This window comes from Ursus americanus, chromosome 16, assembly GCF_024610735.1.
Source record: "Ursus americanus isolate L20-20 chromosome 16, mUrsAme1.1.p, whole genome shotgun sequence".
In the NCBI taxonomy this organism is placed as follows: Eukaryota; Metazoa; Chordata; class Mammalia; order Carnivora; family Ursidae; genus Ursus; species Ursus americanus.
The window spans coordinates 17798288-17821304 of NC_142142.1; the positions used below are offsets into that span (position 1 = coordinate 17798288).

At 36.8% G+C, this 23017-nt stretch overlaps 1 protein-coding gene across 8 annotated transcripts in view; it reads right to left on the minus strand.

Annotated features, from left to right (window-relative positions):
• DLG2 (discs large MAGUK scaffold protein 2) overlaps positions 1-23017 on the minus strand; it is an 857148-nt gene that overhangs the window by 458917 nt on the left and 375214 nt on the right. For all 8 annotated transcript variants that reach the window (XM_087868197.1, XM_087868200.1, XM_045815593.2 and 5 more), the window contains exon 6: positions 8364-8500. In XM_087868197.1, coding sequence (XP_087724323.1) covers positions 8364-8500 — 137 coding nt within the window. The remainder of the gene's footprint in view (positions 1-8363; positions 8501-23017) is intronic.

The following is a 23017-nucleotide window of genomic DNA, read 5'->3' on the forward strand; positions in this document are numbered from 1 at the left end:
TTTGCTCACCACAAGTGTAGCTACCATCTGTCACCATGCAACACTATCACAATACCACTGACTATATTCTTTATGCTGTACCTTTTATTCCCCCCCCCCCAACTTACTCATTCCATAACTGGAAGGCAGTATCACCATTCACCTTCTCTCTGATTAGAGTGTTTTCATCTTTGTAACACCCCAACTGACACAAATGGTAGGAACTTAATAAATGTTGAAACAATTAGCTAAATAAGTCAAAAATAACATTCCAATTGAAAAGCTATAAAAATTCCACATTTTATAGGAAGAATGAGGCATTTGTGTTGAGTTTCTAGTTTACATTTGTGTTGAGTTAGAAAGGATAAGAAATGAAGGTCACTCAACAAACAACACAACATTTATGGAACACTCACTCTGTGGCAGGCTTGGGATATAAAGATGAAAGGCTGGTACAGAATGGGAGCACTGGGTCATGTCACATTATAAGGGACACGATCAAACTTCCAACACTGTTAATTTCTTTCTCCTCCATTAATCGTTGATGCATTTCTTTTTTTTTTAATGATTTTTTATTATATTATGTTAGTCACCATACAGTACATCCCCGGTTTCCGATGTAAGGCTCGATGATTCATTAGTTGCGTATAACACCCAGTGCACCATGCAATACGTGCCCTCCTTACTACCCATCACCGGTCTATCCCATTCCCCCACCCCCCTCCCCTCTGAGGCCCTTAGTTTGTTTCTCATAGTCCATAGTCTCTCATGTTTCATTCCCCCTTCTGATTACCCCCCTTTCTTTATCCCTTTCTTCCCCTACTGATCATCCTAGTTCTTATGTTCCATAGATGAGAGAAATCATATGATAGTTGTCTTTCTCTGCTTGACTTATTTCACTTAGCATTATCTCCTCCAGTGCCGTCCATGTTGTAGCAAATGTTGAGAACTCATTCTTTCTGATAGCTGAGTAATATTCCATTGTATATATGGACCACAACTTCTTAATCCAGTCATCTGTTGAAGGGCATCTTGGCTCCTTCCACGATTTAGCTATTGTGGACATTGCTGCTATGAACATTGGGGTGCATATGGCCCTTCTCTTTACTACGTCTGTAAGTTGACGCATTTCTTAACTTTTTATTCCATATACAGACAGAGCAAGTAACAGTGATGTTTTGACTGACTTTTCTAGCTTCCTCTATAGCAGTGGTGACCAAAATGGACAATATGATATGAACCACAGGGCAACCTACTGGATACAGGAAGAATTCTGTATCTGAACTTCTATTAATATTTATCACACTGATTTTCATCTTTCTATTTTGTATGTATGTTTTAAAATGCGCATCATGTATTAGCATAGTGATATATGTATGCAATATTAAGTAGGGAACTATACATGTGTTAGAAGGAACTTTTTGTGTTTTCTGATGGAATGTGCTATTAAAATCATTTTAAAACCACTGCTCTGTAGTACACACCTATATATACTAACTATAGAGCAAGTTCTATAAACCGAGTTAAACCAAATATAAGCAAAAGAAATAGAAAACAATCAAATGGAAGGCTTTAACCCTCAATAAGATATGTCACTGCAATTGCACTGCATTGTAATTTTATTACATTTGAGAAAAATTACAACCGAGTCCAAGAAATAATTATCCAGATTTTTCTCCCCTGGTGCTTCAGAAAGCACTCTAACTACAGGGGACAAAGTTTGAAGGGTGAACTATTTCTAAATGCCTTTCAGCCCATTGTTGGAAAATGCTAAATGATGCTGTACTGGCTTGATGGAACGAGCGTTACCACCAAAGTCACCCTCAGGAGAAGCAGCGGAGCACAGCAGAACAGGCTAGAATGTGATTAGATCAAGGGAGGACTGTGGTTCTTAACCAGGCCACATGCTGGAATTACCTGGGAGACTTAAAAAATTTTTAAAAAATGAAGCATGGTGCCTACCTCTGAGATTCTGATTTGATTCTTCAGGGTTGAGTGAGGCCTGGGCATCCAGAGTGATCAAAAATTTACCATGTGATTCAAATATGAGAGCAGGATTAAGACCCAGAAGGGCTGAGTAAACTTGTGGAGGGAATGTGGCATTAGGACACTGATATCTAGGTCGGAATCTGATTTCACAATTTATTAGTTATGTCATATTGGAAAACCCTTTCTTATCTCTGAGTTCCAACGTTCTCTTTTGGAAAATAAGAGTAACAGTACTGACTGCCCTCTCTGTCTCAGGGGTTGAGTGAGGACTGTGTGGGTGCTGCAGGTAGAAACCTCTTTTGCATGGAACCATGTGCTAGTGTCAGGAAAGAGCCATGTACAGAGAGCGTTACCCATTTCAGTTCTCATCTAAGGTCAGTCTAACAAATGGAAGTGCTTTCAAGTCCTATTCATTATTCAGAAATTTCTACATATCTGCATTGCCTTCAAGGTGATTTTCTTATTAATATTTAGGTGAAGCTAGGCAGTTTTGTACATCACCAAAAAGAATAATTTAGGTGCTCACAACTAATACTTGTTCAGAAAATTGTATTGTTTCCACTCACATTTCCCTAAATTCACTTAATGTCCTTACCATAGGATATTAATTTTGAAATAAAAATAAGAGTCACTTTACATAGGTTAGAATGGCCAAAATTAACAAGACAGGAAACAACAAGTGTTGGTGAGGATGTAGAGAAAGGGGAACCCTCTTACACTGTTGGTGGGAATGCAAGCTGGTGCAGCCACTCTGGAAAACAGTGTGGAAAATCCCGAAGATGCTAAAAATAGAGCTACCCTATGACCCAGCAATTGCACTACCAGGTATTCACCCCAAAGATACAGATGTAGTAAAAAGAAGGGGCACCTGCACTCCAATGTTCATAGCAGCAATGTCTACAACAGCCAAACTATGGAAGGAGCCAAGATGTGGTTAAACAGATGAATGGATAAAGAGGATATGGTTCATATATACAAGGGAATATTACTCAGCCATCAGAAAGGATGAATACCCACTATCTGCATCGACTTGGATGGAACTGGAGGGAATTATGCTAACTGAAATAGGTCAAGAAGAGAAAGACGATTATCATATGGTTTCACTCATATGTGGAACATAAGGAATAGTGCAGAGGACCACAGGGGAAGGGAGGGAAAACTGAATGAGAAGAAATCAGAGAAGGAGACAAACCATGAAAGACTCTGGACTCTGAGAAACAAACTGAGTGTTACAGAAGGGAAGGGGGCAGGGAGGATGAGGTAACCAGGTGATGGGTATTAAGGAGGGCACATGTTGTGATGAGCACTGGGTGTTACATACAACTAATGAATCGTTGAACACTACATCAAAAACTTATGATGTACTATATGCTGGTTAACTGAACATAATAAAAAAATTAAATTAAAAAAAAAGAGTCACTTGCACACAGCACATCCAGAGTATACTCCACTGAACACTAGTTCTATGTGCTTTATAAGCATCACTTTAAGCAAAGGGCTGCATAATGAAGTATGTTTGAAGATTATAGTGTTCAAGTTAAATTAGTTCCTGACTACAGAACTTCACTGACCCTTTAATATACTTAAGTTTATTGAGAATCTGTTAAGAGGTGAGATACAGGTTGTAGAATTTCCCAAACTCAGTTGACCTTTTCATGTGACACAGTAATGGGATTAATATTTTAAAACACATTTGGGAAACACTGATCTAAGGCACTGCTACCATGGTACAGAGGCGGAAGCAGAAGACCAAAGACGTACACAACTTGCCCAAGGTCACTTAGGTCGAATTAATTCTGGCTGCCTGTCTCTGAGTCCACCGTCTTTCTACTTCACTTCAATGCCTTTCTTACCTTTCCCCTTGTCTACTGCTTCCGTTTAAGGATATAAAAATACAGACTTAGTCTCTGTAAAAAATGTAAAAGTTCCCTCATTGACAATTTTTTTCTTTCAATGTCAAGCAAAAGTTATGAAAAAAAAGAGACTAAGACTATAAACTTTTGATCACAATGTGATGAGAGTTTTGACAATTAGCAGCTCATGTTATCTCTGTAAAAGACAGTAAGATGACCCTGGCTTCAAAGTTTCTGGTACTGTGCAGAAAAAAGATGAAGATGATCACATTTCTGTAATATTTGTGGCCCTATATATCATCTTAATAGGGCTTAATAAAAACCAACGTGTAAAAATAGATGAATGAATTTAAAAATTATCAATACTGTTAACCTCTGACCATCTGTCTCAAGAAATCAAGGCCAGGAGTTAATGTATTTAGTCTGAGATCACAACACTAAACTACTGGTACAATCCATAAAAATCAGATGTCATTGTCATTTGACAAAATAAAAAAAAAATTCTAGTGAATGATAATAAGTGCCAAGCAGCAGGGAAATTAAAAAAAATATATATTATTTTGATAAAGAGAACAAACACCATGCATCTGAGCATGCCATGAAACACCAGAGAGGACCGACATTAAAGTCATTTTATTTGAAACACTAAGAGTCTTAGTGCAAAGGTGATAGGCAGGGTAATTTTTTCCTTATTGCAGAATAAATGTAAAGGTCAGATGTAGCAATATTGCCTGTGGTTTTAAAAGTGGGGGAATAACATTCTAAGGAATCAAAAGTTTTGTTGAAAGGGTAATCTACTTAGAGAAGATAAATGGATGTGTGGTAAAATTGATTGCAAGAGTGACAGAAAATGTGTAAAACATCTTAAAAAGCTGAGAAGTGAAAAAATGGCAAGACATAAGTTTTCAAACAAATGTAGAAGAGGAATTAATCTTCACCTTTCTGTCTCCAAGGGACAGAGCTGTGAATAAAGCAAGAAATGTACAGGGAAATGTATTTTGATACAATCTTAAGAAAAAACAAATCTAATGATGGCTAGTATCTAATGGGAAGCTTCCAGGAGGCATTACATTCTCCATCCCTTGTGTGTTCTAGCAGAGGTGAGGGGCTACTTCATGTTGCTTTTCTGTGGATTCTGATGTACCAATGAGTTGGAATAAGATAACATCTAAGATATACTTTTCGATTCTGTGTTACAAGAAGTACTTAGGGGGAAAAAAGGACCCAGCATATATGGTATGAGGAAATTAATAGAGTTTCATTTTAGACCAGTTTGCTTACAGAACTATGAATGAATAACATTTGGGGGAACTTTTCCTAAGAAGTGAGAGGAGGGAGGGGTGCAAATTGCTTTAGAAGGAAGAATAGCTATTTGGAGAAAAATACACAGAGTGTGGTACAGCTGGTACATCACGGAATCTAAATTATTTGTACTTCCTTTGGGGGAGGAGAGTAGAAGAGAAGAAAGATAAAGATGATGTGAATGTAGGGTAATAAAGAGAAAAGGAGGTGGAAAGGAATGACAGAAGGAGAGCATTAATAAATATTCTCGGGTTGAAGCAAGATAATTGGTCCTTTGGGGTGGCTTCCGTGATTTTTTTTTATTCTTTTCCTCAGCATTATTTTTCTTTCAGAATATTATAAAATGAATCATTTTCTTTCATTTCTAGATTCAGTTTGGCAGTTGCCTTGGAAGTACTAATTATGTTTTCCTTACATAAGAGAGGAGAGACCTATTATTGTTGAAGGTTCTTTTTTTTTTAATAGGCTTTAAAACTCAAAATAGTTAAAGATTATGTCTCAGCTGTTTTTGAAATCATTACATGTACAATGAATATCAAGAAAATGGTAATGGAAAAATAGCATGGTGCCTGGAAAATCCTTTGACAGAATTATTTAGATTTTGAGGTTTTTTTATTTTTTTTAAAGAATTTTAAAATAAAGCTAGACATTTAAATGGAACTTCAAGCAATCAGCACACTTCTAGTTTAATATTACAATAGTAGCAGTTAAAGAAATGCCAAAGAGTTGCCTACAACCAAATTCTTAGAGAACAATAAGTCAAAGGTCAAATGTGTTATTATGACAGCTATTAATTTAGAATGAATATGTCCTCTTCAGTTTTTTCAAATTTCATACTCCGTAAAAGATGGATATCATGGTGTATTTTATTCAACTGACAATAAAGTTTATATTCTTGAGAGAAGTTGTTAGGTCTTATACCTCAATAATACTTTTCTGGTTCAGAAGACAAAACATCATAAAAAAACAACTTTTACATCAAAGGCAAAAAAAAAAAAAACAACAAAAACAAAAAACCCACAACACACAAAAACCAGGCAACAACAACAACAAAAATGCAGACTGTCTCAAGAATGAAAATGGTAGTTCTCCTTTCAGTATAGGGCCTATTGCTAACAATATCATATTGCATACTTAAAATTTGCCAAGAGGGTAGATCTTAGTTCATTGTTCTCACCACACACAAGCACAAAATACTAATACTAATAATAATAATAACAGGAGTGAGAGGAAACTTTGGGAAGTGATGAATATATTTATGGCCTTGATAATGGTGATGGTTTCTTGGGTATATATTTAATACCCAATTCCATGGAGCTATGTATTTACATTAAATATGTAAAGCTCTTTATATGTCAACCATACTACAATAAAGTGGTTTGAAAAACAAAAAGAAAGAAAGAAAATGACTTCAGGTGGTAAAGAAGCCCAAACTCTCCATTGCTACTTTGACTGAAGTCATTAATACCACATTTTTTGCCCATCAGTTTGATCATACATTTTCTCCTGACAGAGTTCCTTCCTGAGTAGTGGTTTTTGCCTAGGACATGGTAGGTGTTCATCATATTACTTGCTAAATAAAGGAATTAATGAATGAATGAATGATAACTAAAAAAATGAGGTAAAGAATTGACTGACAAATTCTAGGAAACATGGTTACAAGCCTGAGTGCCTGGATTTCAAATCCAGTTTTGTCCATGGATAACTATATGACTATGGCCAAGTTAATAAAGCTCTCTATACCTCAGTTCCTTTTTGCTTATATAAAACAGGTTGTTGAGAGAAATACATATTACATTACAAAAAAGCACTTTTAAAAGTACATGGAACATAGCAAATGCCAAATAAATATTAGTTATCGAGATTATTATAAAGGTTTTATTCAGATAATTCAATACCAAGGTCATTGAGAACTATGAAACTAAGCTGTCTAAAGCCCAGGGAAGTGGGCACCAATGCGCTTTGAGGTTCAACCTCCGAAGCTTGCTCACATCACAGAAATTACTATTCTGTTGAGAATATAAACTGATCTTTTCCAAACACTTCTCACACGTGTTGGAGATAATGGCTCCTTGCAGAGATTAGAGGCCATGTTTTACAAGGGCAGACATATGATTAGATACGAACATACTTCCTTTACTTGAGAGCTCTCTTCTATTAATTTTCAGTATTTGATTAATATCCTGTATGTTTTGTATAAAACAGTAAATAGAGATAAAGTAGTTTTATTAAGTGCAACCCCAAATTTGTACTATTTATGTGCTGCCTTAATTTTGCTTTAGTTAATCCTCGAACTCCATGGCTTAGAAAGGGCAGCCACGTGTTAATGTTAGTCATTGCTCAGGGTTCCTGAAGCATGTAGGCAGCTGGTAAGTAAAACAGCTGTTACCCTGTCTGATGGGGCTGGAGGAAGGGATCCATTTACACATGTGACAGAACACAGATTATGAATTCTGGGAAATCAGGGACTGTTTACACTGTCTACACTGGTTGAACAAGAGACCACAGGGAGACATAGAAATGTACACATCAATAAACTAGATAGTGAAGTTCCCTTTGTTATGCAAAGCCCACCTCCTTAGCAGTAGGGATGTAACACTCTCTCAGGCTCATAGGTTACCTTGGAAAAATAACAACGTGTCTTGTTCTATGTGTGAAAACTAGTGAAAATTCAGATTTGTTTTTAAAATGTCAACAAAGCAGATACAATTGTACATGTACTTCTGGAATCTCCCACCACAAAATCTGCTCTCCCTTCTTTTCCACTTCTGCCCACGATCACTATTATGAACTGAAATGTGGCCATTCCCTCAAATTCATATCTGAAGTTCTAACCCCCAATATTTTTTTAATGTTTTTAATATTAGACCATAGTTGCAGATAAAGTCTTTAGGAGGTAATTAAAGTTATTGATTAAATGAGATCTGATAGGACTGGTGGCCTCATAAGAAAAAGAGAAATCTCTCCCTCTCAGCCCAAGCACAGGGGAAAGGCCATGGGAGGAAGCCTCAAGATGATGGCTGTCTGCAAGCCAGGAAGAGAGATCTCACCAGGAACTGAATGGCCAGAACCTTGACCCTGAACTTCCCAACTTCCATAACTCTGAGAAAATAATTTTTTTTGTTGTGTAAGCCACCTAGTCTATGGTATTTTGTTATGACAGCCTGAACTAAGACAGTCATACACTGGGAAACAAGAGCTTTATAAATACACACATAGTTTTGCATGAGTCACACTTACCATTAGCAGTCTGTCTCCTACTTGCAACCTTCCATCTTTTTGTGCAGCTCCTCCATCTATAATTTTAGTTACATAAATGCTGTTGTCTCCAGGAATGTGCTGGTTCCCCACACCTCCTGCAATACTGAAGCCTAAACCTATGGGAAAGAAAAAGAAAAGCTTTGTGTTTTTTTGAGAATATGCAATTAGCCATGTTTAAACAATCTAAAAAATTAATCCTCAATTAATTACAACAGCAATAAATAACAGTAAGGATTCTACTTCAATCGATTTTGTCCTTCAAATATTTGAAGGTTTGTTGATTAATGCTAATGAGGCAAAGCTCTTAGAAGTCAAGCCCATGTGGCCATTAGTTTTGTTCTATTTCAAGACTGGATGCCTAACTGTTGCTCCCTAGCTAATTAGCGCATAAAGGGTGACTGGCCAGAATAGGAATCAGCACAAGTACAGTCCTGCTCCTGTGGAGTTGATGAGCTCATCTTTGTTGTTCCTCTAGCGTAGAGAAGTATTGCCAATCATTTGGGTAGAGACCTAGATACTCTTGACATTTTAGGATTAAAAGTACAGCTGTTAGAAAATTCCACATATTCTTAGACAAGAGCCACGAGGAAGATACATTAGATATTTATGTAACAATTTCAGAGAGAAGAAAAGGCAAAAAGAAGTTAGATGTTTGTCTTTCTTGTTTTCTTCTCTGGCCACCGTGTCATATTTTCATACTCCTTGGCACTTATTAACTGCTAGTGAGGCTAGTAACACACAAGAAATGAATCATCCCTGTACAAAGTCTGAAGAAATAGAGTCTTTATTTTGCCTTTATTATTTTTATAACAAATCACAGAATTTCAAATCATTTTAAACATGGAAATTTTCTACTTTGAGAGACAAATTTACACTGTACTATAGCTTACAAAACTTTTATTTATATTGAAGTATGGAATGATAAGAACAGTTACTAAAAACCTTTATGGGGCCACTTTCAAAGAATGAGTGATAGGCTCCTTAAAGTGTAAAAAATAAAAAAAATCCTTTCCAGAATATGATTGAATACACATTCAATATAATACTTGTAGCCTATATATTCATTGCATTTCAAAATTACAATAATTATCATATGAGTTACTCAGAAAGATAAATATAAAAGAATTTGTACTAAAGGCATAGGAAATTTCTCTAACTTACTTCCCTTAAGAATTTTTTTTTAAACAAACCATCCACTAAGTTACCTAGGTTTTTTAATTTTAAAAAACCACATAACTGTTTTATGATAAAACAATCATTAAAATTTCTGGCACTTTATATGACAACAATGAAAACCACTTAAAAAAACTTCATTTCCCTATGCTTTTATTGATTAAATATTGAATAGGGCTCTTAATGGCATAAGTGATTAGATAATGGAAAAATAATGGCATAGTAAATTATAAAGTTACACCTCTGAAATTACATTTGAAATATATTTTTTTGTTAAATTAGCTATAATAGTTGTTAAAGTAAATGGAAAATGGATTTAAATGGATAGGGCAATTAAAATAATTGTTATCTAATATCCTACTAAAGTGGGTATTCTTTATTGATGCTTTGACATACCATAGATCTATAAATGTATTTGTTTGCCAGATTTAAAGAATTTGTTTATCGAGCAAAAGGTGACCAAGAGTAAATAAAATACTCCCAACTGGCTTTTCCTATGAAACTTATAATGCATATCAGCTCATGTTTTTCAAAACTGTTACTTTACATTTATATATGATTATAGGGGAATTAAAAAATATATTTACAAATGTATTTGCATTGATGCTAGGATCAATCTACTGCACTTATAATAGTATAGAAGTCATTCCAAAGTGTGGAAAGAAAAGGTTAAAACAAATCCAGGGACTCTGATTTACATCCACTATAATAATAGCAAATGCCACAGACTGACTGAGTTACAGAAGAACTAAAGAAACAAATTACCACTGTAAATAAGGTAAAGTCCAACAAAGGGAATAACTATGTAGTTGACATTTGAAGTTGAAGATGGTACCAAGACAATGAAATCACTATACTGTAGACATAAATATATCAGCTAAAAAGGAAATAATTTTTATACCCTGAGATTAGGTTTAAATATTTCTTTTTAACTAGTGACTCTGCTCAAGGTGAAACAAGCTATTTTTAGTAAGAACCCTCTGAGGGTACAAAATTGAAAACTGTCCCTGATTTCTCCTACTTTGACGGAACATGGATACATTAAAAAATAATTAGTATTTAATCAACACTTAGCCATATTCCAGATGTTTAATTTGACATAACTAAATATGTAGCTTATGTGTATAGCCAGAACACAATTTACAGGTGGGAGTATCCATCTGTGTTGTAAGACTAAATCTGTCCTCATTCGTTCATTCACTAATTCACTCATGTATCCATCCATTCAACAAACATCTCTTGAATACCTACCATGAATCATATAACCAGTTGCTGTCATGTGTGGTCAACATAATGTAAGAGAAAGGATTGACCAAACACTACAGAAATATGAGTGAGTGTGGTTGAACCTGGCTGAAGCAATGTTCAAAGCCCAGACAGTGCCATTGATTTTTGGAGGACTACTCAATGAAGACAAATGTGGGCTAGGGCCACAGGGGAATCCAAAATTATCAGTTTGGAGGCACTGGGTATTACCTGCATATACTTTGTTAAAGCAGGGGCAGGCTGCCTACATTACAGGACCACTCTATCCCCTTATTAGGTAATATTCCCCCTCTTAATTCCATTCAAGAGACACAGTTGCAGTCTTGATAGTTCTAGAACACAGTGGAAATACTCCCATCTTAGGACATTTGATCTAGCTGTTTCCTCTACCTGGAATATAAATCCTTCAGGGTTTTGTTCAAATCTTAATTTCTCTAAGAGCCTGAATCTGACTTCCTATTTCATACTGTCTCCTAACCACACACCACACTTCCTTATCCTGATCTACTTTTCATTTTATCTTAGCACTTATCACCTTGTAACATATAAGTCACCCATGTATTTTATTTCTTATATTGTCCCTCTCCTTGATGAAAATATGAAGTCCGTGACACCAGGGGTTTCTGTCATTTTATGCTGTGCAATAGAACAAGACCAGTTATATAGTGACCTCATGATTACTAAAGGGACAAACAAATGAGCAATGAATGAACAAATGAATATAAGAGGAAAAAGAAAGTCACAGATCTCTGAGGAAACCTTTCCTTAAGGAGCAAGCTTGTGGCTTTAATGAATGAGGGACAGCTGCAAAAGTGGGCCCTGTTAGTTGGAGTGGCTAACCTGATGAGGCGTTACTTGCCTCAGGTCAACTCTGATCTCTGTCCTCAGTCTGCACAGAGTTTATGCCAACCACTGGGCAGGCAATGGGGCAACAGCAGAGTCATCTTCACACCCTGATTCCTCCGTCTACTGTGTAAAGTGGAGCCACAATCGTCTCATCTGTGATAAGGGAATAAGTATATCCATGTTTTATAGTAATTAGCACATAACAGACGCTTGATAAATAAAAACTCTCTGCTCTCAATAAGCTTTCCAATTGTCTTGAGAAACCAATACCCAAACACCTTGACATGATTTAACCAGCTAGAATGTGTTCTATAACGGTACTAGTGTTATGTGAGCCCAAAGGCGAGCGTGACTTAGAGGAGGAGAAAAATCAACAAAAGGTTTAGCACTTGGGCTGAGTCTTGAAGGTTAAGCTGGAATCGATAGCAGAGAACGCACCTTTCAAATGAACACATCCTCTGGATTCCAGGTGACTAAATGACTAAAGAATCAGCTGCCCTGACTTATACTACACAATGCTCATAAAATCCCAGCTTTACTGGGCTGGAAATTCAGACAGAAATGCCTGGCAAACACTCAAAACATGTACTTAGGATAAGCTAGAATGGTCCCTAACAGGATAAATACAATGAGTACTACGAAGATTTAAAAGTAAGAAGCATCACACTGCTTTTATGGAAGTGACCAATTTAGAGAATCAATCATCATTTTGAAAAGAAGTGTCTATGAATAAGAAATGGCCCTGTCAGGCTCTCTACCTCCACCCCCTAACTCAGCTCAGCCCGGAGTCTGCTTATCCCTCTCCCTCTGTCCCTCTGCCCTTCCCCCCACCTCGTGCTCTCTTGCCTCGCCCGCTCTCTTCCTCTCTCTCAAATAAAATCTGAAAAAAAAAAAAGAAAAGAAAGAAAGAAAGAAAGACATAAAGAAAGAAAGAGAAAAAAAAGGCAAGGCAGTGGTGGGGGGAGAAAGGCCCTGGACCATTAGGTGATGGCAGACTAATCAATTATAAAACACAGTGAAAAGAGTTGGTGGCTCTCAGCAAAAACACGGACCCTAACACTATCTACTGTGGAATGTTTGACTATTAAGAATAGTACAAAACATGTCTATGCATGTACCAGTAATAAAGCTGACACAGAAAAATATAAATACTAAAATCACAAAGGGAAGTAAAATCAGCAGATATTTCGGTGTGCTAGTAAAGAAAAAAAATGTGAAATTTAAACACCTGAAATTTAAAAACTGATTGCTTGACAAACATGTGATGTGCAAACAGAATTTCAGGATTACATCCATTGCATAAAGCGGGGTTCCTCTTTCCACATTTCTTGCATATCCCCAAATTGAAATTTCTCAGGTTAACACGGGACATGCAGGCATAGGGAAAGGAATGTCTGAACCTTGTTAAAACCTTTCATTTAACCTTTTTCACACAAAACCTTTTCTTCGTCCTACAAAATAGAACAGGAAGAGGAACAGATCACAGTTCACCTGTTTCCCTTGTTGCCTGCCTACACTGAGGAGCAGGTGTTACTGGGAGGTGGGGAACGGAGAGCAAAAATCTTGGCAGCATAGACCGATACTGTGCTTGAGAAGCTCAGAATAAAAACTCAAATGCTTAAAAAAGTCGTGTGATTACAATGTTCCCATATATTTTTTGTGGGTGTAAAGAACGAAGCCCCATGATGTCTTATAACCATTCAATAACTTGGTTCAATTTCATTTTATGTGACTTTACTGGGAGAACACTCCCGGGGTTTCTCCAAACAATTCACTATTATTAGGCAGGCTGCTTCTGTCAGAGTTGATCTAGGATCAAGGTAAGGTGTTTACTACATTACAGAAAAAACTAGTGGTATCCTGTACATTCTGACTACATGTTTTTATTAAAGGAACCAGAATCTATCCTAACTCCTCGATGGCCCTGTATTAGAAAACACCTGCCCATGCAGGCAATTTAACTTCATGTACACACATTTCAGTTAAAAAAAACAACACAAGACTTTACCTGTGAGTCTGGCTCACACAGAGAGCTGACTGTTTGACATCTCTTCCCCTCCAGAGAGAAAACTTTGCTTAAAAAATACCAGAAATGCATGTTTCATTTTAATTTGAAAGACTAATTAATCTCACAGGGCACTGTTGGTATGGTTAATTAAAAGCCAAAGCTTTATTTACTTACTCTCTGGATTTTCCCTGGGTCCAAAAGACAAAGTTTGGGGTTGAAAGAAGTGTGTCTGTTTAAAATTCCCATGGCACTGAGGGGCGCCTGGGTGGCTCAGTCGGTTAGGTATCTGACTCTTGGTTTCAGCTCAGGTCATATCTCAGGGTCATGAGTTTGCGCCCTGTGATCTCCGGCTCTGCGCTCAGCATGGAGTCAGCTGGAGATTATCCCTCTCCCTCTGCCCCTCCTCCCACTCAGACGTGCACCCGTGCTCTCTAAATAAATAAATAAATAAATAAATAAATAAATAAATAAAATCTTAAAAACAAAATTCCCACGGCACTAGATAAGCATGCTCAATCTGCTTTAAAAAATCTCCCACAGGTGCTGCTGTCATTTGAACAACTGACTCCATTTCCACTCTGGTCCCAGTCAGGGTGTGGTGGGTGGGATAAAGCCCTGAGTTGGGCTCTGCACTCCACACAGAGCTTGCTTGGGACTTTCTCTCCCTCCCTCCCTCTCTCTCTCTCAAATAAATAAATAAATAAATAAATAAATAAATAAATCTTTAAAAAAGGAAAGGAGAAAGATGGAAGGGCTGTTACAAAAAAGTCTACTGGAGAACTGGGAGTATAGTGGCTTTTTGTTGGCTGAGTTGAGAGTTTCTCATTGGCTGGGCTGTTGCCGGGGGAGGAGGAAAACCTTTATTCCTTCTGCTGAGGTGGTGAAGTGGCTTCTGGAGTACTAAGGACTTGCAAGGTATGTCTTTCCTATTGGGTCTGCAATTGACCATAACTTTTAGGGCATGAGAGTGCCCCCTTCTGTCCCCCAGATTCCAATTTAGTGGTTTTCCTTTTTAAATTTCACATTACTATTTTTCTCATCATGCATACCCTTCTCAATCTTTACCCATCTTGCTCCATATACCACAATTGACTCACATGGCATCTGCTGAGTTGAATTATGTCCCATCAAAGATTTGCTAAGCTCCTAAGCTCTGGTGACTTTGAATGTGACTTTATTTGGAAACAGGGTCTTTGCAGATTTAACCAATTTAAGATGAGGTTATACTGAACATACTTTTTTAGTAAGAAGAGAAAATGTGGACACAGAAACACAGGCACACAGGAAATAGTGCAGGTGACAACAAAGGCAGAGGTTGTGGTGATGCAACTAGAAACCAAAAAATGCTAAGGATTGCATTAAAAGAGAGAAATGGAACAAACTCTCAGAGCTCTCCAAAAGGAAAAAAAAAAAAAAACCTTGCTAACACCTTGATCTCAGACTTTCAGGCTCCAAAACTTTGAGAGAATAAATTTCTGGTGTTTCAAGCCACCCAGTCTGTGGTCATTTGTTACAGCAGCTGCAGTAAACTAATACAGAATCCAATTTTTATGTCTGAGTGGTTGCATGCATATCTAGCTGCTCTCTTTCTTTCTAATGGAATATTTATTTATTTATTTATTTAATGTCATCCTCTCCTACAATTAAGATGAGTGAGGTAACTATGAACCAGTTCCATCAGGCAAAGAGCCCAGCCAGTCATCCAGAATCTTCCTCCAAAAGGTGTGCAAAATTCTGATGGGCATTTGCTCTTTCTGAATTACATAGAACATTACTTATTGCTTTTTCATTCCTACACTCACATGAGACTGCCCTGTTTCTTCTCTGTTTCTCTTGCTAGTTCTCGTGTTTTAGTTATCTTCATTTGATTGCTCTAAAACAGTGATTCTCGGAATGTGATCCTCACACGAGCGGTATTAGCATCATGTGAGAGCTTATTGGATTTGCAAAATTTGGGGCCCGTGCCAGATATCCTGAGCTAGAAACCCCAGGGATGCATGCTGAATTTGATGATCATTTCTCAAATAATAGTTATTCTCCAAAGCATACTCCATAGAATCTTAATCTGTCTATAATCTCTTTCTTGTGGAGAACCCATTTCTTGTTTCAATTACCATTGCTAGGGTGATAAATATCCACACGTCCTGTACCTCCACATCACTCTTTGGACTTGATTTGTCACCTTAAACTCATAAGCTTGAAAGAATGCACTCACAACCTCCCTTGAAGACTGGCCTCCTTTCCTATCTTCTGTGTTTTCTCATTAGATTAATACTTCAGATTAAACTAGAATTTCTTTAATGTTTGGCATCACACTTATTTACCACTAGATCCCAGAGACTCTTATGAGGTCTGGCAGAAAGTTATTGGACAATATTTTTTGTAATAACGTATAATATATTAATTGTTATTATGTTTTATCAGAAGCCTCAGTGAATATAAATATAAATGTAAACGTAAAACTCCTTTCTCTACGGCTATTTCAGAAAATCAAGCGTTTATCCAATCATGCCTGCTTTATTGTAGAAGGCTCATGACCACATTCCCTGATTCCAATCTTTCCCTGCCTGATTCTCCAATCTATTCTGCAAATATTTTCCAGGTTATTTTTTCCCTAAAATTCTATATTCATCCTGTTGCTCTATTACTTGAAATTGTCCATCATTGGTTATTTTCTAGGAATTCTATATACCCTTTTCTTACTATTCCTTACTACTCTGCTACTAAGCTTCCCCCAGCCAAGCTGATCTTCCTTTAGTGCTTTGTTTTGTTTTTATTGTTAAACCTGTTTCCCACGTCTGAAATGCCTTCACCACCTTAATTTTCAAGAACACTCAAGTCTTTGCCAACTCAAACCCACTGTGGTAGTTCATTTCTACGTTGAACTCCATCCGGTAGAACCAATTATCTATATCAGCTTTTTCACTTCTATTTAAATAGAATGAGTTAACTGATTCAACAAACACTTATTGATTACTCATGTGCCAAGCACTAGCCTAAACATTGTAGTCATATGAATGAATCAGAGATCTATGGTTCTTTTCTAGTGGAGGGTAGAACACGAAAAAAGACAATGAAAACCCAGTGGTATCCATAGGAGAGGAACAAGGGCTATAGGCACACAGAGGTGGGTCACCTATCTTGGGCTGGGGAGGAGTGTCAGAGAAGGCTAACTGTAGGTCCTGAAACCTGGAAGGTAAAAGTGACCCAGGGTGGGGTAAAAAAAAAAAAAGGAGTGGGGGAGAGAACATTTCTGCAGAGGGAAACATGCATTCAAGGACCCAGAGTTGAAAGAAAACATGGCTTATTTGAGAAACTGAAAATAGTTCAGGTGAAAGCAACAAGTAGTCTTAGGCAAAATACAAGCTCCTAGGAGAAACTGTAACTTTTGTACTCACCAATGTACACTTAGCCCCTGAACTGAACTTAATAAATAGTTTGGGATAAATGAATGACTGGAACAGCAGGATACTTCTCCACTGAATTAGGAGGGAAGGAGAAAAGGATGATGTCGATAAAGGTTAAGATTATAGGTTTAATGGCAGAACACTAAAGGAGTTCTCATCTTCAATTTACTCTGATAGCAAGAAATTGTGGTTTATGAGCCAAGAAGGAGGGAAGTAGTGAGGTTAGATATTTGAAGAAAGTACAGAAGTTTGCAATGGTTATTCTAGAAAATAAAAAGAATAATTGATTAGAGAAATGCAGAAAAGTTGCAAGGAACTGTTTGTTGAGTTAGGGTTTAGTGACTATGAATTAATGATTGCACTATTTTAATACATATATTTTTTCCTTTAGCAATTCTTAGCAGTATGGGTATAAGCACAGAAAGTGTAAGCAATTAAATAACTTTAGAAAATAATCTTTTTTGTACATTGATCTTCTCTCTTCAACTAAATTATATGATCCTAGAAAGCAGAAGTTACATAAAATAGACCATGTTGAGCATAGTGCTGGCATATAGTAATTGCTCAGTAAATAGTTTCATGATTGAACTGTTCAAAGACCAAATGGCCACATGGCATAGCTATACTTTTAAATGTAAAGCATCCCACATTAACAGAGATGTATACACTTTAGCTGACTGCTTTAGCTCAAGAAAAAAAAGGCACCAGAATAATTCATATTGAGCATTTTCAGTGTGCTAACAACGGTTTTGTATGCTAAAGAATTAATGGAGAGTACATCAGTGGCTACCGTGTTTAAAGGAACAATGAAAAAATAAAAATGAGAGACATATTTACTCTTTATGAACTCCAAGAATGATCAGCACTAACTTGCTTTCATCCTTACAAATGAAATAAACTGCTCCAACCACAGTTGACTGATCATGGGATGGTATGACAGAGCATAATTAGATTCTTTCTTACTGGTTTACAGTCTGTTTTATTGTACTTGAAATGGAATATCGTCATGCTCCCAGCATTGAAATATAACCTAAGTGGTAGGCATTGCCTCTACCTACCAACTACATCTGTCTGTGTGGTTTTCCCAGGTTAATTCTAGCTGCCGCTGCAAACCAAGGTCATTAACATTGACCTCTGAATAAAAGTCACCAAAATAACAGATTATTTAAGAGATGAGAAAATTATCTCACATGTTGAAGTTTGATGGGAATGTCCCAGCTGGAAGGGTTATTGCTGGGGAAAGCAGACTGAAAACCTGAAGGGTAACTGGATGGGTCTTACTATATTTCCATCTATGAAGTTTCTTATCCAGTAACACTTTCTCTGCAAAGTCCTTCCTAATCTCCACTCCTTTAAATTAAAAGTAATCTCTCTCCATGACCACATATAATACTATCTTCTAATGACACATCACGTTCTACATTGAATTAGACTGTAGTTATTTATAGGAAGTTTTGATATTTATTTATTTATTATTTTTTAAAGATTTTATTTATTTATTTGAGAGAGAGAGACAGAGATAGCGACAGAGAGCAGAAGCAGGGAGGAGAGGGAGAAGCAGGCACCCTGCTGAGGACGTGGGGCTCAATCCCAGAACTTTGGGATCATGACCTGAGCTGAAGGCAGACACTTAACTGACTGAGCCTCCCAGGCGCCCCGGAAGTTTTGATATTTATAATAGCTAATAGCTGGTGCAGCATGGACACCGACCAACCAGAAAAGTGTCTGCGATGAACAAGTGCTGTGGTACTTACCACCTGTCAGTTCTGCTGTAAAACATTTCCATTCCCCACCCCGCATGTTGACAGTTACCATTTTTAATGTAGAGAGAATAATAATGCTTTTATTTATGTTTTCCAGGCATGTTATAATGAAGTGGATACTCCAAAACTAATTTTAAAATCAATTAGTGAATTAAATAAAGATCATTGAATCCTTTTTTCCATAAGCATACTTTAGTGAACTCTGCAGGAAAGGGTTCAGGCTGGTAAAATAAAGTGGTGAGTTACTTCATTCATTCCCTAAAAAAACATTCAGTTCCAGCCTGTATGAGTTTTCTAGGGCTGCTGGAACACAGTGCCACAAACTGCGTGACTTAACAGAAATTTATTGTCTGACAACTCTGCAGGCCAGAAGTGCAGATCAAGGCATCAGCAGGGACAACTCCTTTTGAGGGCTGTGTAGGAAAATCTCCTTCCTGCCTCTTTCCTAGCTTCTGGTGGTTTGCTGGCAACCTTGGGCATTCCTTTGCTTGTGGATTCAAGCCCTAATATCTGCCTTCTTCTTCACATGATGTTTCATCTATGTGTATGTCTCTGTGTCCAACTTTCCTCTTTTTATAAGGCTATCAGTCATATTGGATTGGGGCCCACCATAATGACCTCATTCTAACTTGATCATCAGCAAAAACCCGATCTTCAATTAAGGTCACATTCCCAGGTACTGGTAGCTAAGACTTCAAAATCTTTTGGGGAGACCCAATTCAACTCACGACACCGGCACTGGGAAAGATAACTATGAAGAGAACACAGTTTCTATCCTCTAGGAGCTCAGTGTGGAAGGAATAACAAGTAAACAGAGCATAAACCAGTGCTTTAGAGGAACGGCAGATAGTAAAGTCAGGGAATACTTTTTGGAGACAGTGGTAGCTGAGCTGAGTCCTGTTAGATAGCTAGAAGAAGAGAGACAGCGAGAGGAATTCTAAGCAGAGGGAGGGAGTAGCTTATAGAAAAGTACATGCAGCTTTGATCATTACAATCAAAGGAGCAAATGGGTTAGGAGAAGATACTGAGAAGAGACCCTGGTGAAATAGAGGCTCATAAAGGTCCAGAAGTGCTGTGTTAAGAAGTCTCAACCCTGGGGGTGTCTGGGTGGCTCAGTTGGTTTAAGTGTCGGACTCTTGATTGTGGCTCAGGTCATGATCTTTTGGGTCCCAAGATTGAGCCCCACATCACTCGCCACACTCAGTGGGGAGTCTGCTTGAGATTCTCTCCCTCTGCCCCTTCCCCCCACTCTCTCTCTCTCCTTCTCTTTCCCTCTCCACCGCCCCTCAGTCAAAAAAAAAAAAAAAAGTCTGGACCCTGTATTAGCAGTAATGGAAAGTCTTTGAGGAGTTTTAATTCCTGAATGACATGAACAGGTTTGATCTCTCCTAACTTTCCTCATTAGTGGTAGCCGTAGTTTGAAAATAGATTTAATTTTATTCTGTGTGGTTGGGAGGATGTTCTATTTTTTATGATAAAGTGTAATTTGTTTCCTTCCCATATTTTGGTCTTTTTTCTTCACTACATTCAGTTATCACTCATTAAAATGCATTTTGGGGAAACTTTTCTTTCTCAATCCTGTATTCATGATCTAGTTTGAAACGTATTAGCTTTTTTTCTAGTTCCCTCACTCCATTCCCTGTTCGTCACAGCCTATTCATAAAACCAAACTTTAAAATATAAAATATAACATCACAGGCATTTGTAGTCTGCTAAGAATCTGAAGAGCTAACCCTAAATTCATAAATTCATTTATAAGCATATTATAATTTACCAAAGATTTCAAATGGGTATTTTCAGCAGATGTCTGGCTTCACTATTTCATTTGATCATCCTTATGGGGCTCTTTGTAAAAGAGATAATTGGAAAATCTAGTTTCAGCTTTGGGTCCTAGGAAAGAGTGAGAGTTACGCAATTGAAATAATTACACAAGTACCTCTTTTAGCAAGAACATTTTGCTCACTATGAAACAATAAAGGACTTACTATTGCTCAGATTTATAAAGTGGCTCACCAGTATTTCCAGTATTTATTGTATGATTTCAGACATGCCAAAGAAAATCTTTGGAACCACTGAGTAATAGAGGTTGCCTTAATACATTATGTATGACAAGTGCTATGTCTTCAATTTTACAACAATTGAACTAAAGTACCTTTGCTTTGCCATAAAATCTGTTTCATTAAAGACTAAATATCTCTTATGTCAAATCCTCTCATCTTTACAACAATCTATTCTATGTTACATATCCAGTTGTACAAAGCATAGAGCATATGCCTTTGGCTTTAATCTTATACTTTCACCCAAATAGGTTTAATTTTCACAAAAAAATCCTGTTCTATATTTGAATCACTTTAAGGAGAAGAACAAACCAAGAGGCATGACATTTCTTGATTTTAAGCCATACTATACAGTTGTAGTAATCAAAACAGTATGGTACTGGCATAAAAACCGAAAAACAGATTAATGGAACAGAATTGAGATAAATCCAAGCATATACAGTCAACTAATATTTGACAAGTAAGTGAAGAATTCTTAATGGAGAAAAAACGGTGCTGGGAAAATTTGGGTATTCACATTAAAAAGAATGAAACTTTTGACCACTATCTTATGCCACTCACAAAAATTAACTTAAAATTGATTAAAGGTTATAAGGTGAGACTTGAAACCATGAAACTCCTAGAAGAAAGCATAGGGGAAAAAGCTCCTTGATATGGGTCTTGGCAATAATTTTTTGGATATGACACTTAAAGCACAAGCAAAAAATTAAAAAATAAAAACCAGAGACTATATCAAACTAAAAAACTTCTGCATGGCAAAAGAAACAATAAACAAAGTGAAAAAACAATGTATAAAATGGGAAAAAAATATTTGCAAACCATATATCTGATAAGAGGTTAATATCCAAAATATATAAAGAGCTCATAAAACTCAATAACAATAACAACAATAAAAACCCCCACAAGTAATCTAATTAAAAATGGGTAAAAGACCTGCATAGACATTTTTCTGAAGAAGATATACTGATGACCAAGAAGATATACATGAAAAGATGCTCAACATCAGTCATGAGGGAAATGCAAACCAAAACCACAATAAGATATCATCCCACACCTTTTAGAATGGCTATCACCAAAAGACAAAGAGATAACAAATGCTAACAAGGATGTGGAGCAAAGAGAATCCTTATATGGTTTTGGTGGGATTGTAAATTGGTACAGCCACTATGAAAAATGGTATGGAGAATCTTCTAAAAAAAAAAGAACTATCATTTGATCCAATAATTCCACTTCTGGGAATATATCCATAAAAAACACTAACTCAAAAAGATAGCTGCCACCCCCGTGTTCATAGCAGCATTATTTACAATTAGCTAAGACATGGAAACAATCTAAGTGTTTACTGATGATGAATGGATAAAGAAGTGGTGATATATATAATGGAATATTATCACAGCCATGAAATTTTATTCAGCCATGCAAAAATGATGCAATTCTGTCGTTTGCAACAACATGCAATTCTGTCGTTTGAGGCTATTATGCTAGGTGAAATAAATTAGAGAAAGACAAATACCATATTATCTTACTTTTATGTGAAATCTAGAAAACAAAACACATAGAAAAAGAGATCAGATTTATGGTTACCAGAGGCAGGGGGGTTGGTGGAAAGGGAATTAGAGGAAGGTCAAAAGGTATGAACTTCCAGTTACAAGATAAGTATGAGGGCTATAATATGCATCATGGTGACTGTGGTTAACGCTGTCGTATGATACATAGGAAAGCTCCTAAGAGAGTACATCCTAAGAGTTTTCATCACAAGGGAAAACAAGGTTTTTTTGTTTTGTTTTTTTCTTTTTATTGTATCTAAATAAGATGATGGATATTAACTAAACTTACTGCAGTAATCATTTCACAATATGTGTATATCAAACCATTATGCTGCAAACCTTAAACTTTTACAGTGATGTACGTCAACTACATCTCAAAAAACTAGAAAAAAAGACATGCCATGATAAAATAGCAAATTGATTTTTAGAACAATTCACTTACTCTCAATAGATCTGTTTCCTAATATGTAAGATGGATATAATAATATACGCCATGGCTTTTGTGTGGTGTAGTAGAAGGATTGCTGGCACAAACCTTGGTTCTATCATTTAAAAGCTGTGTGACT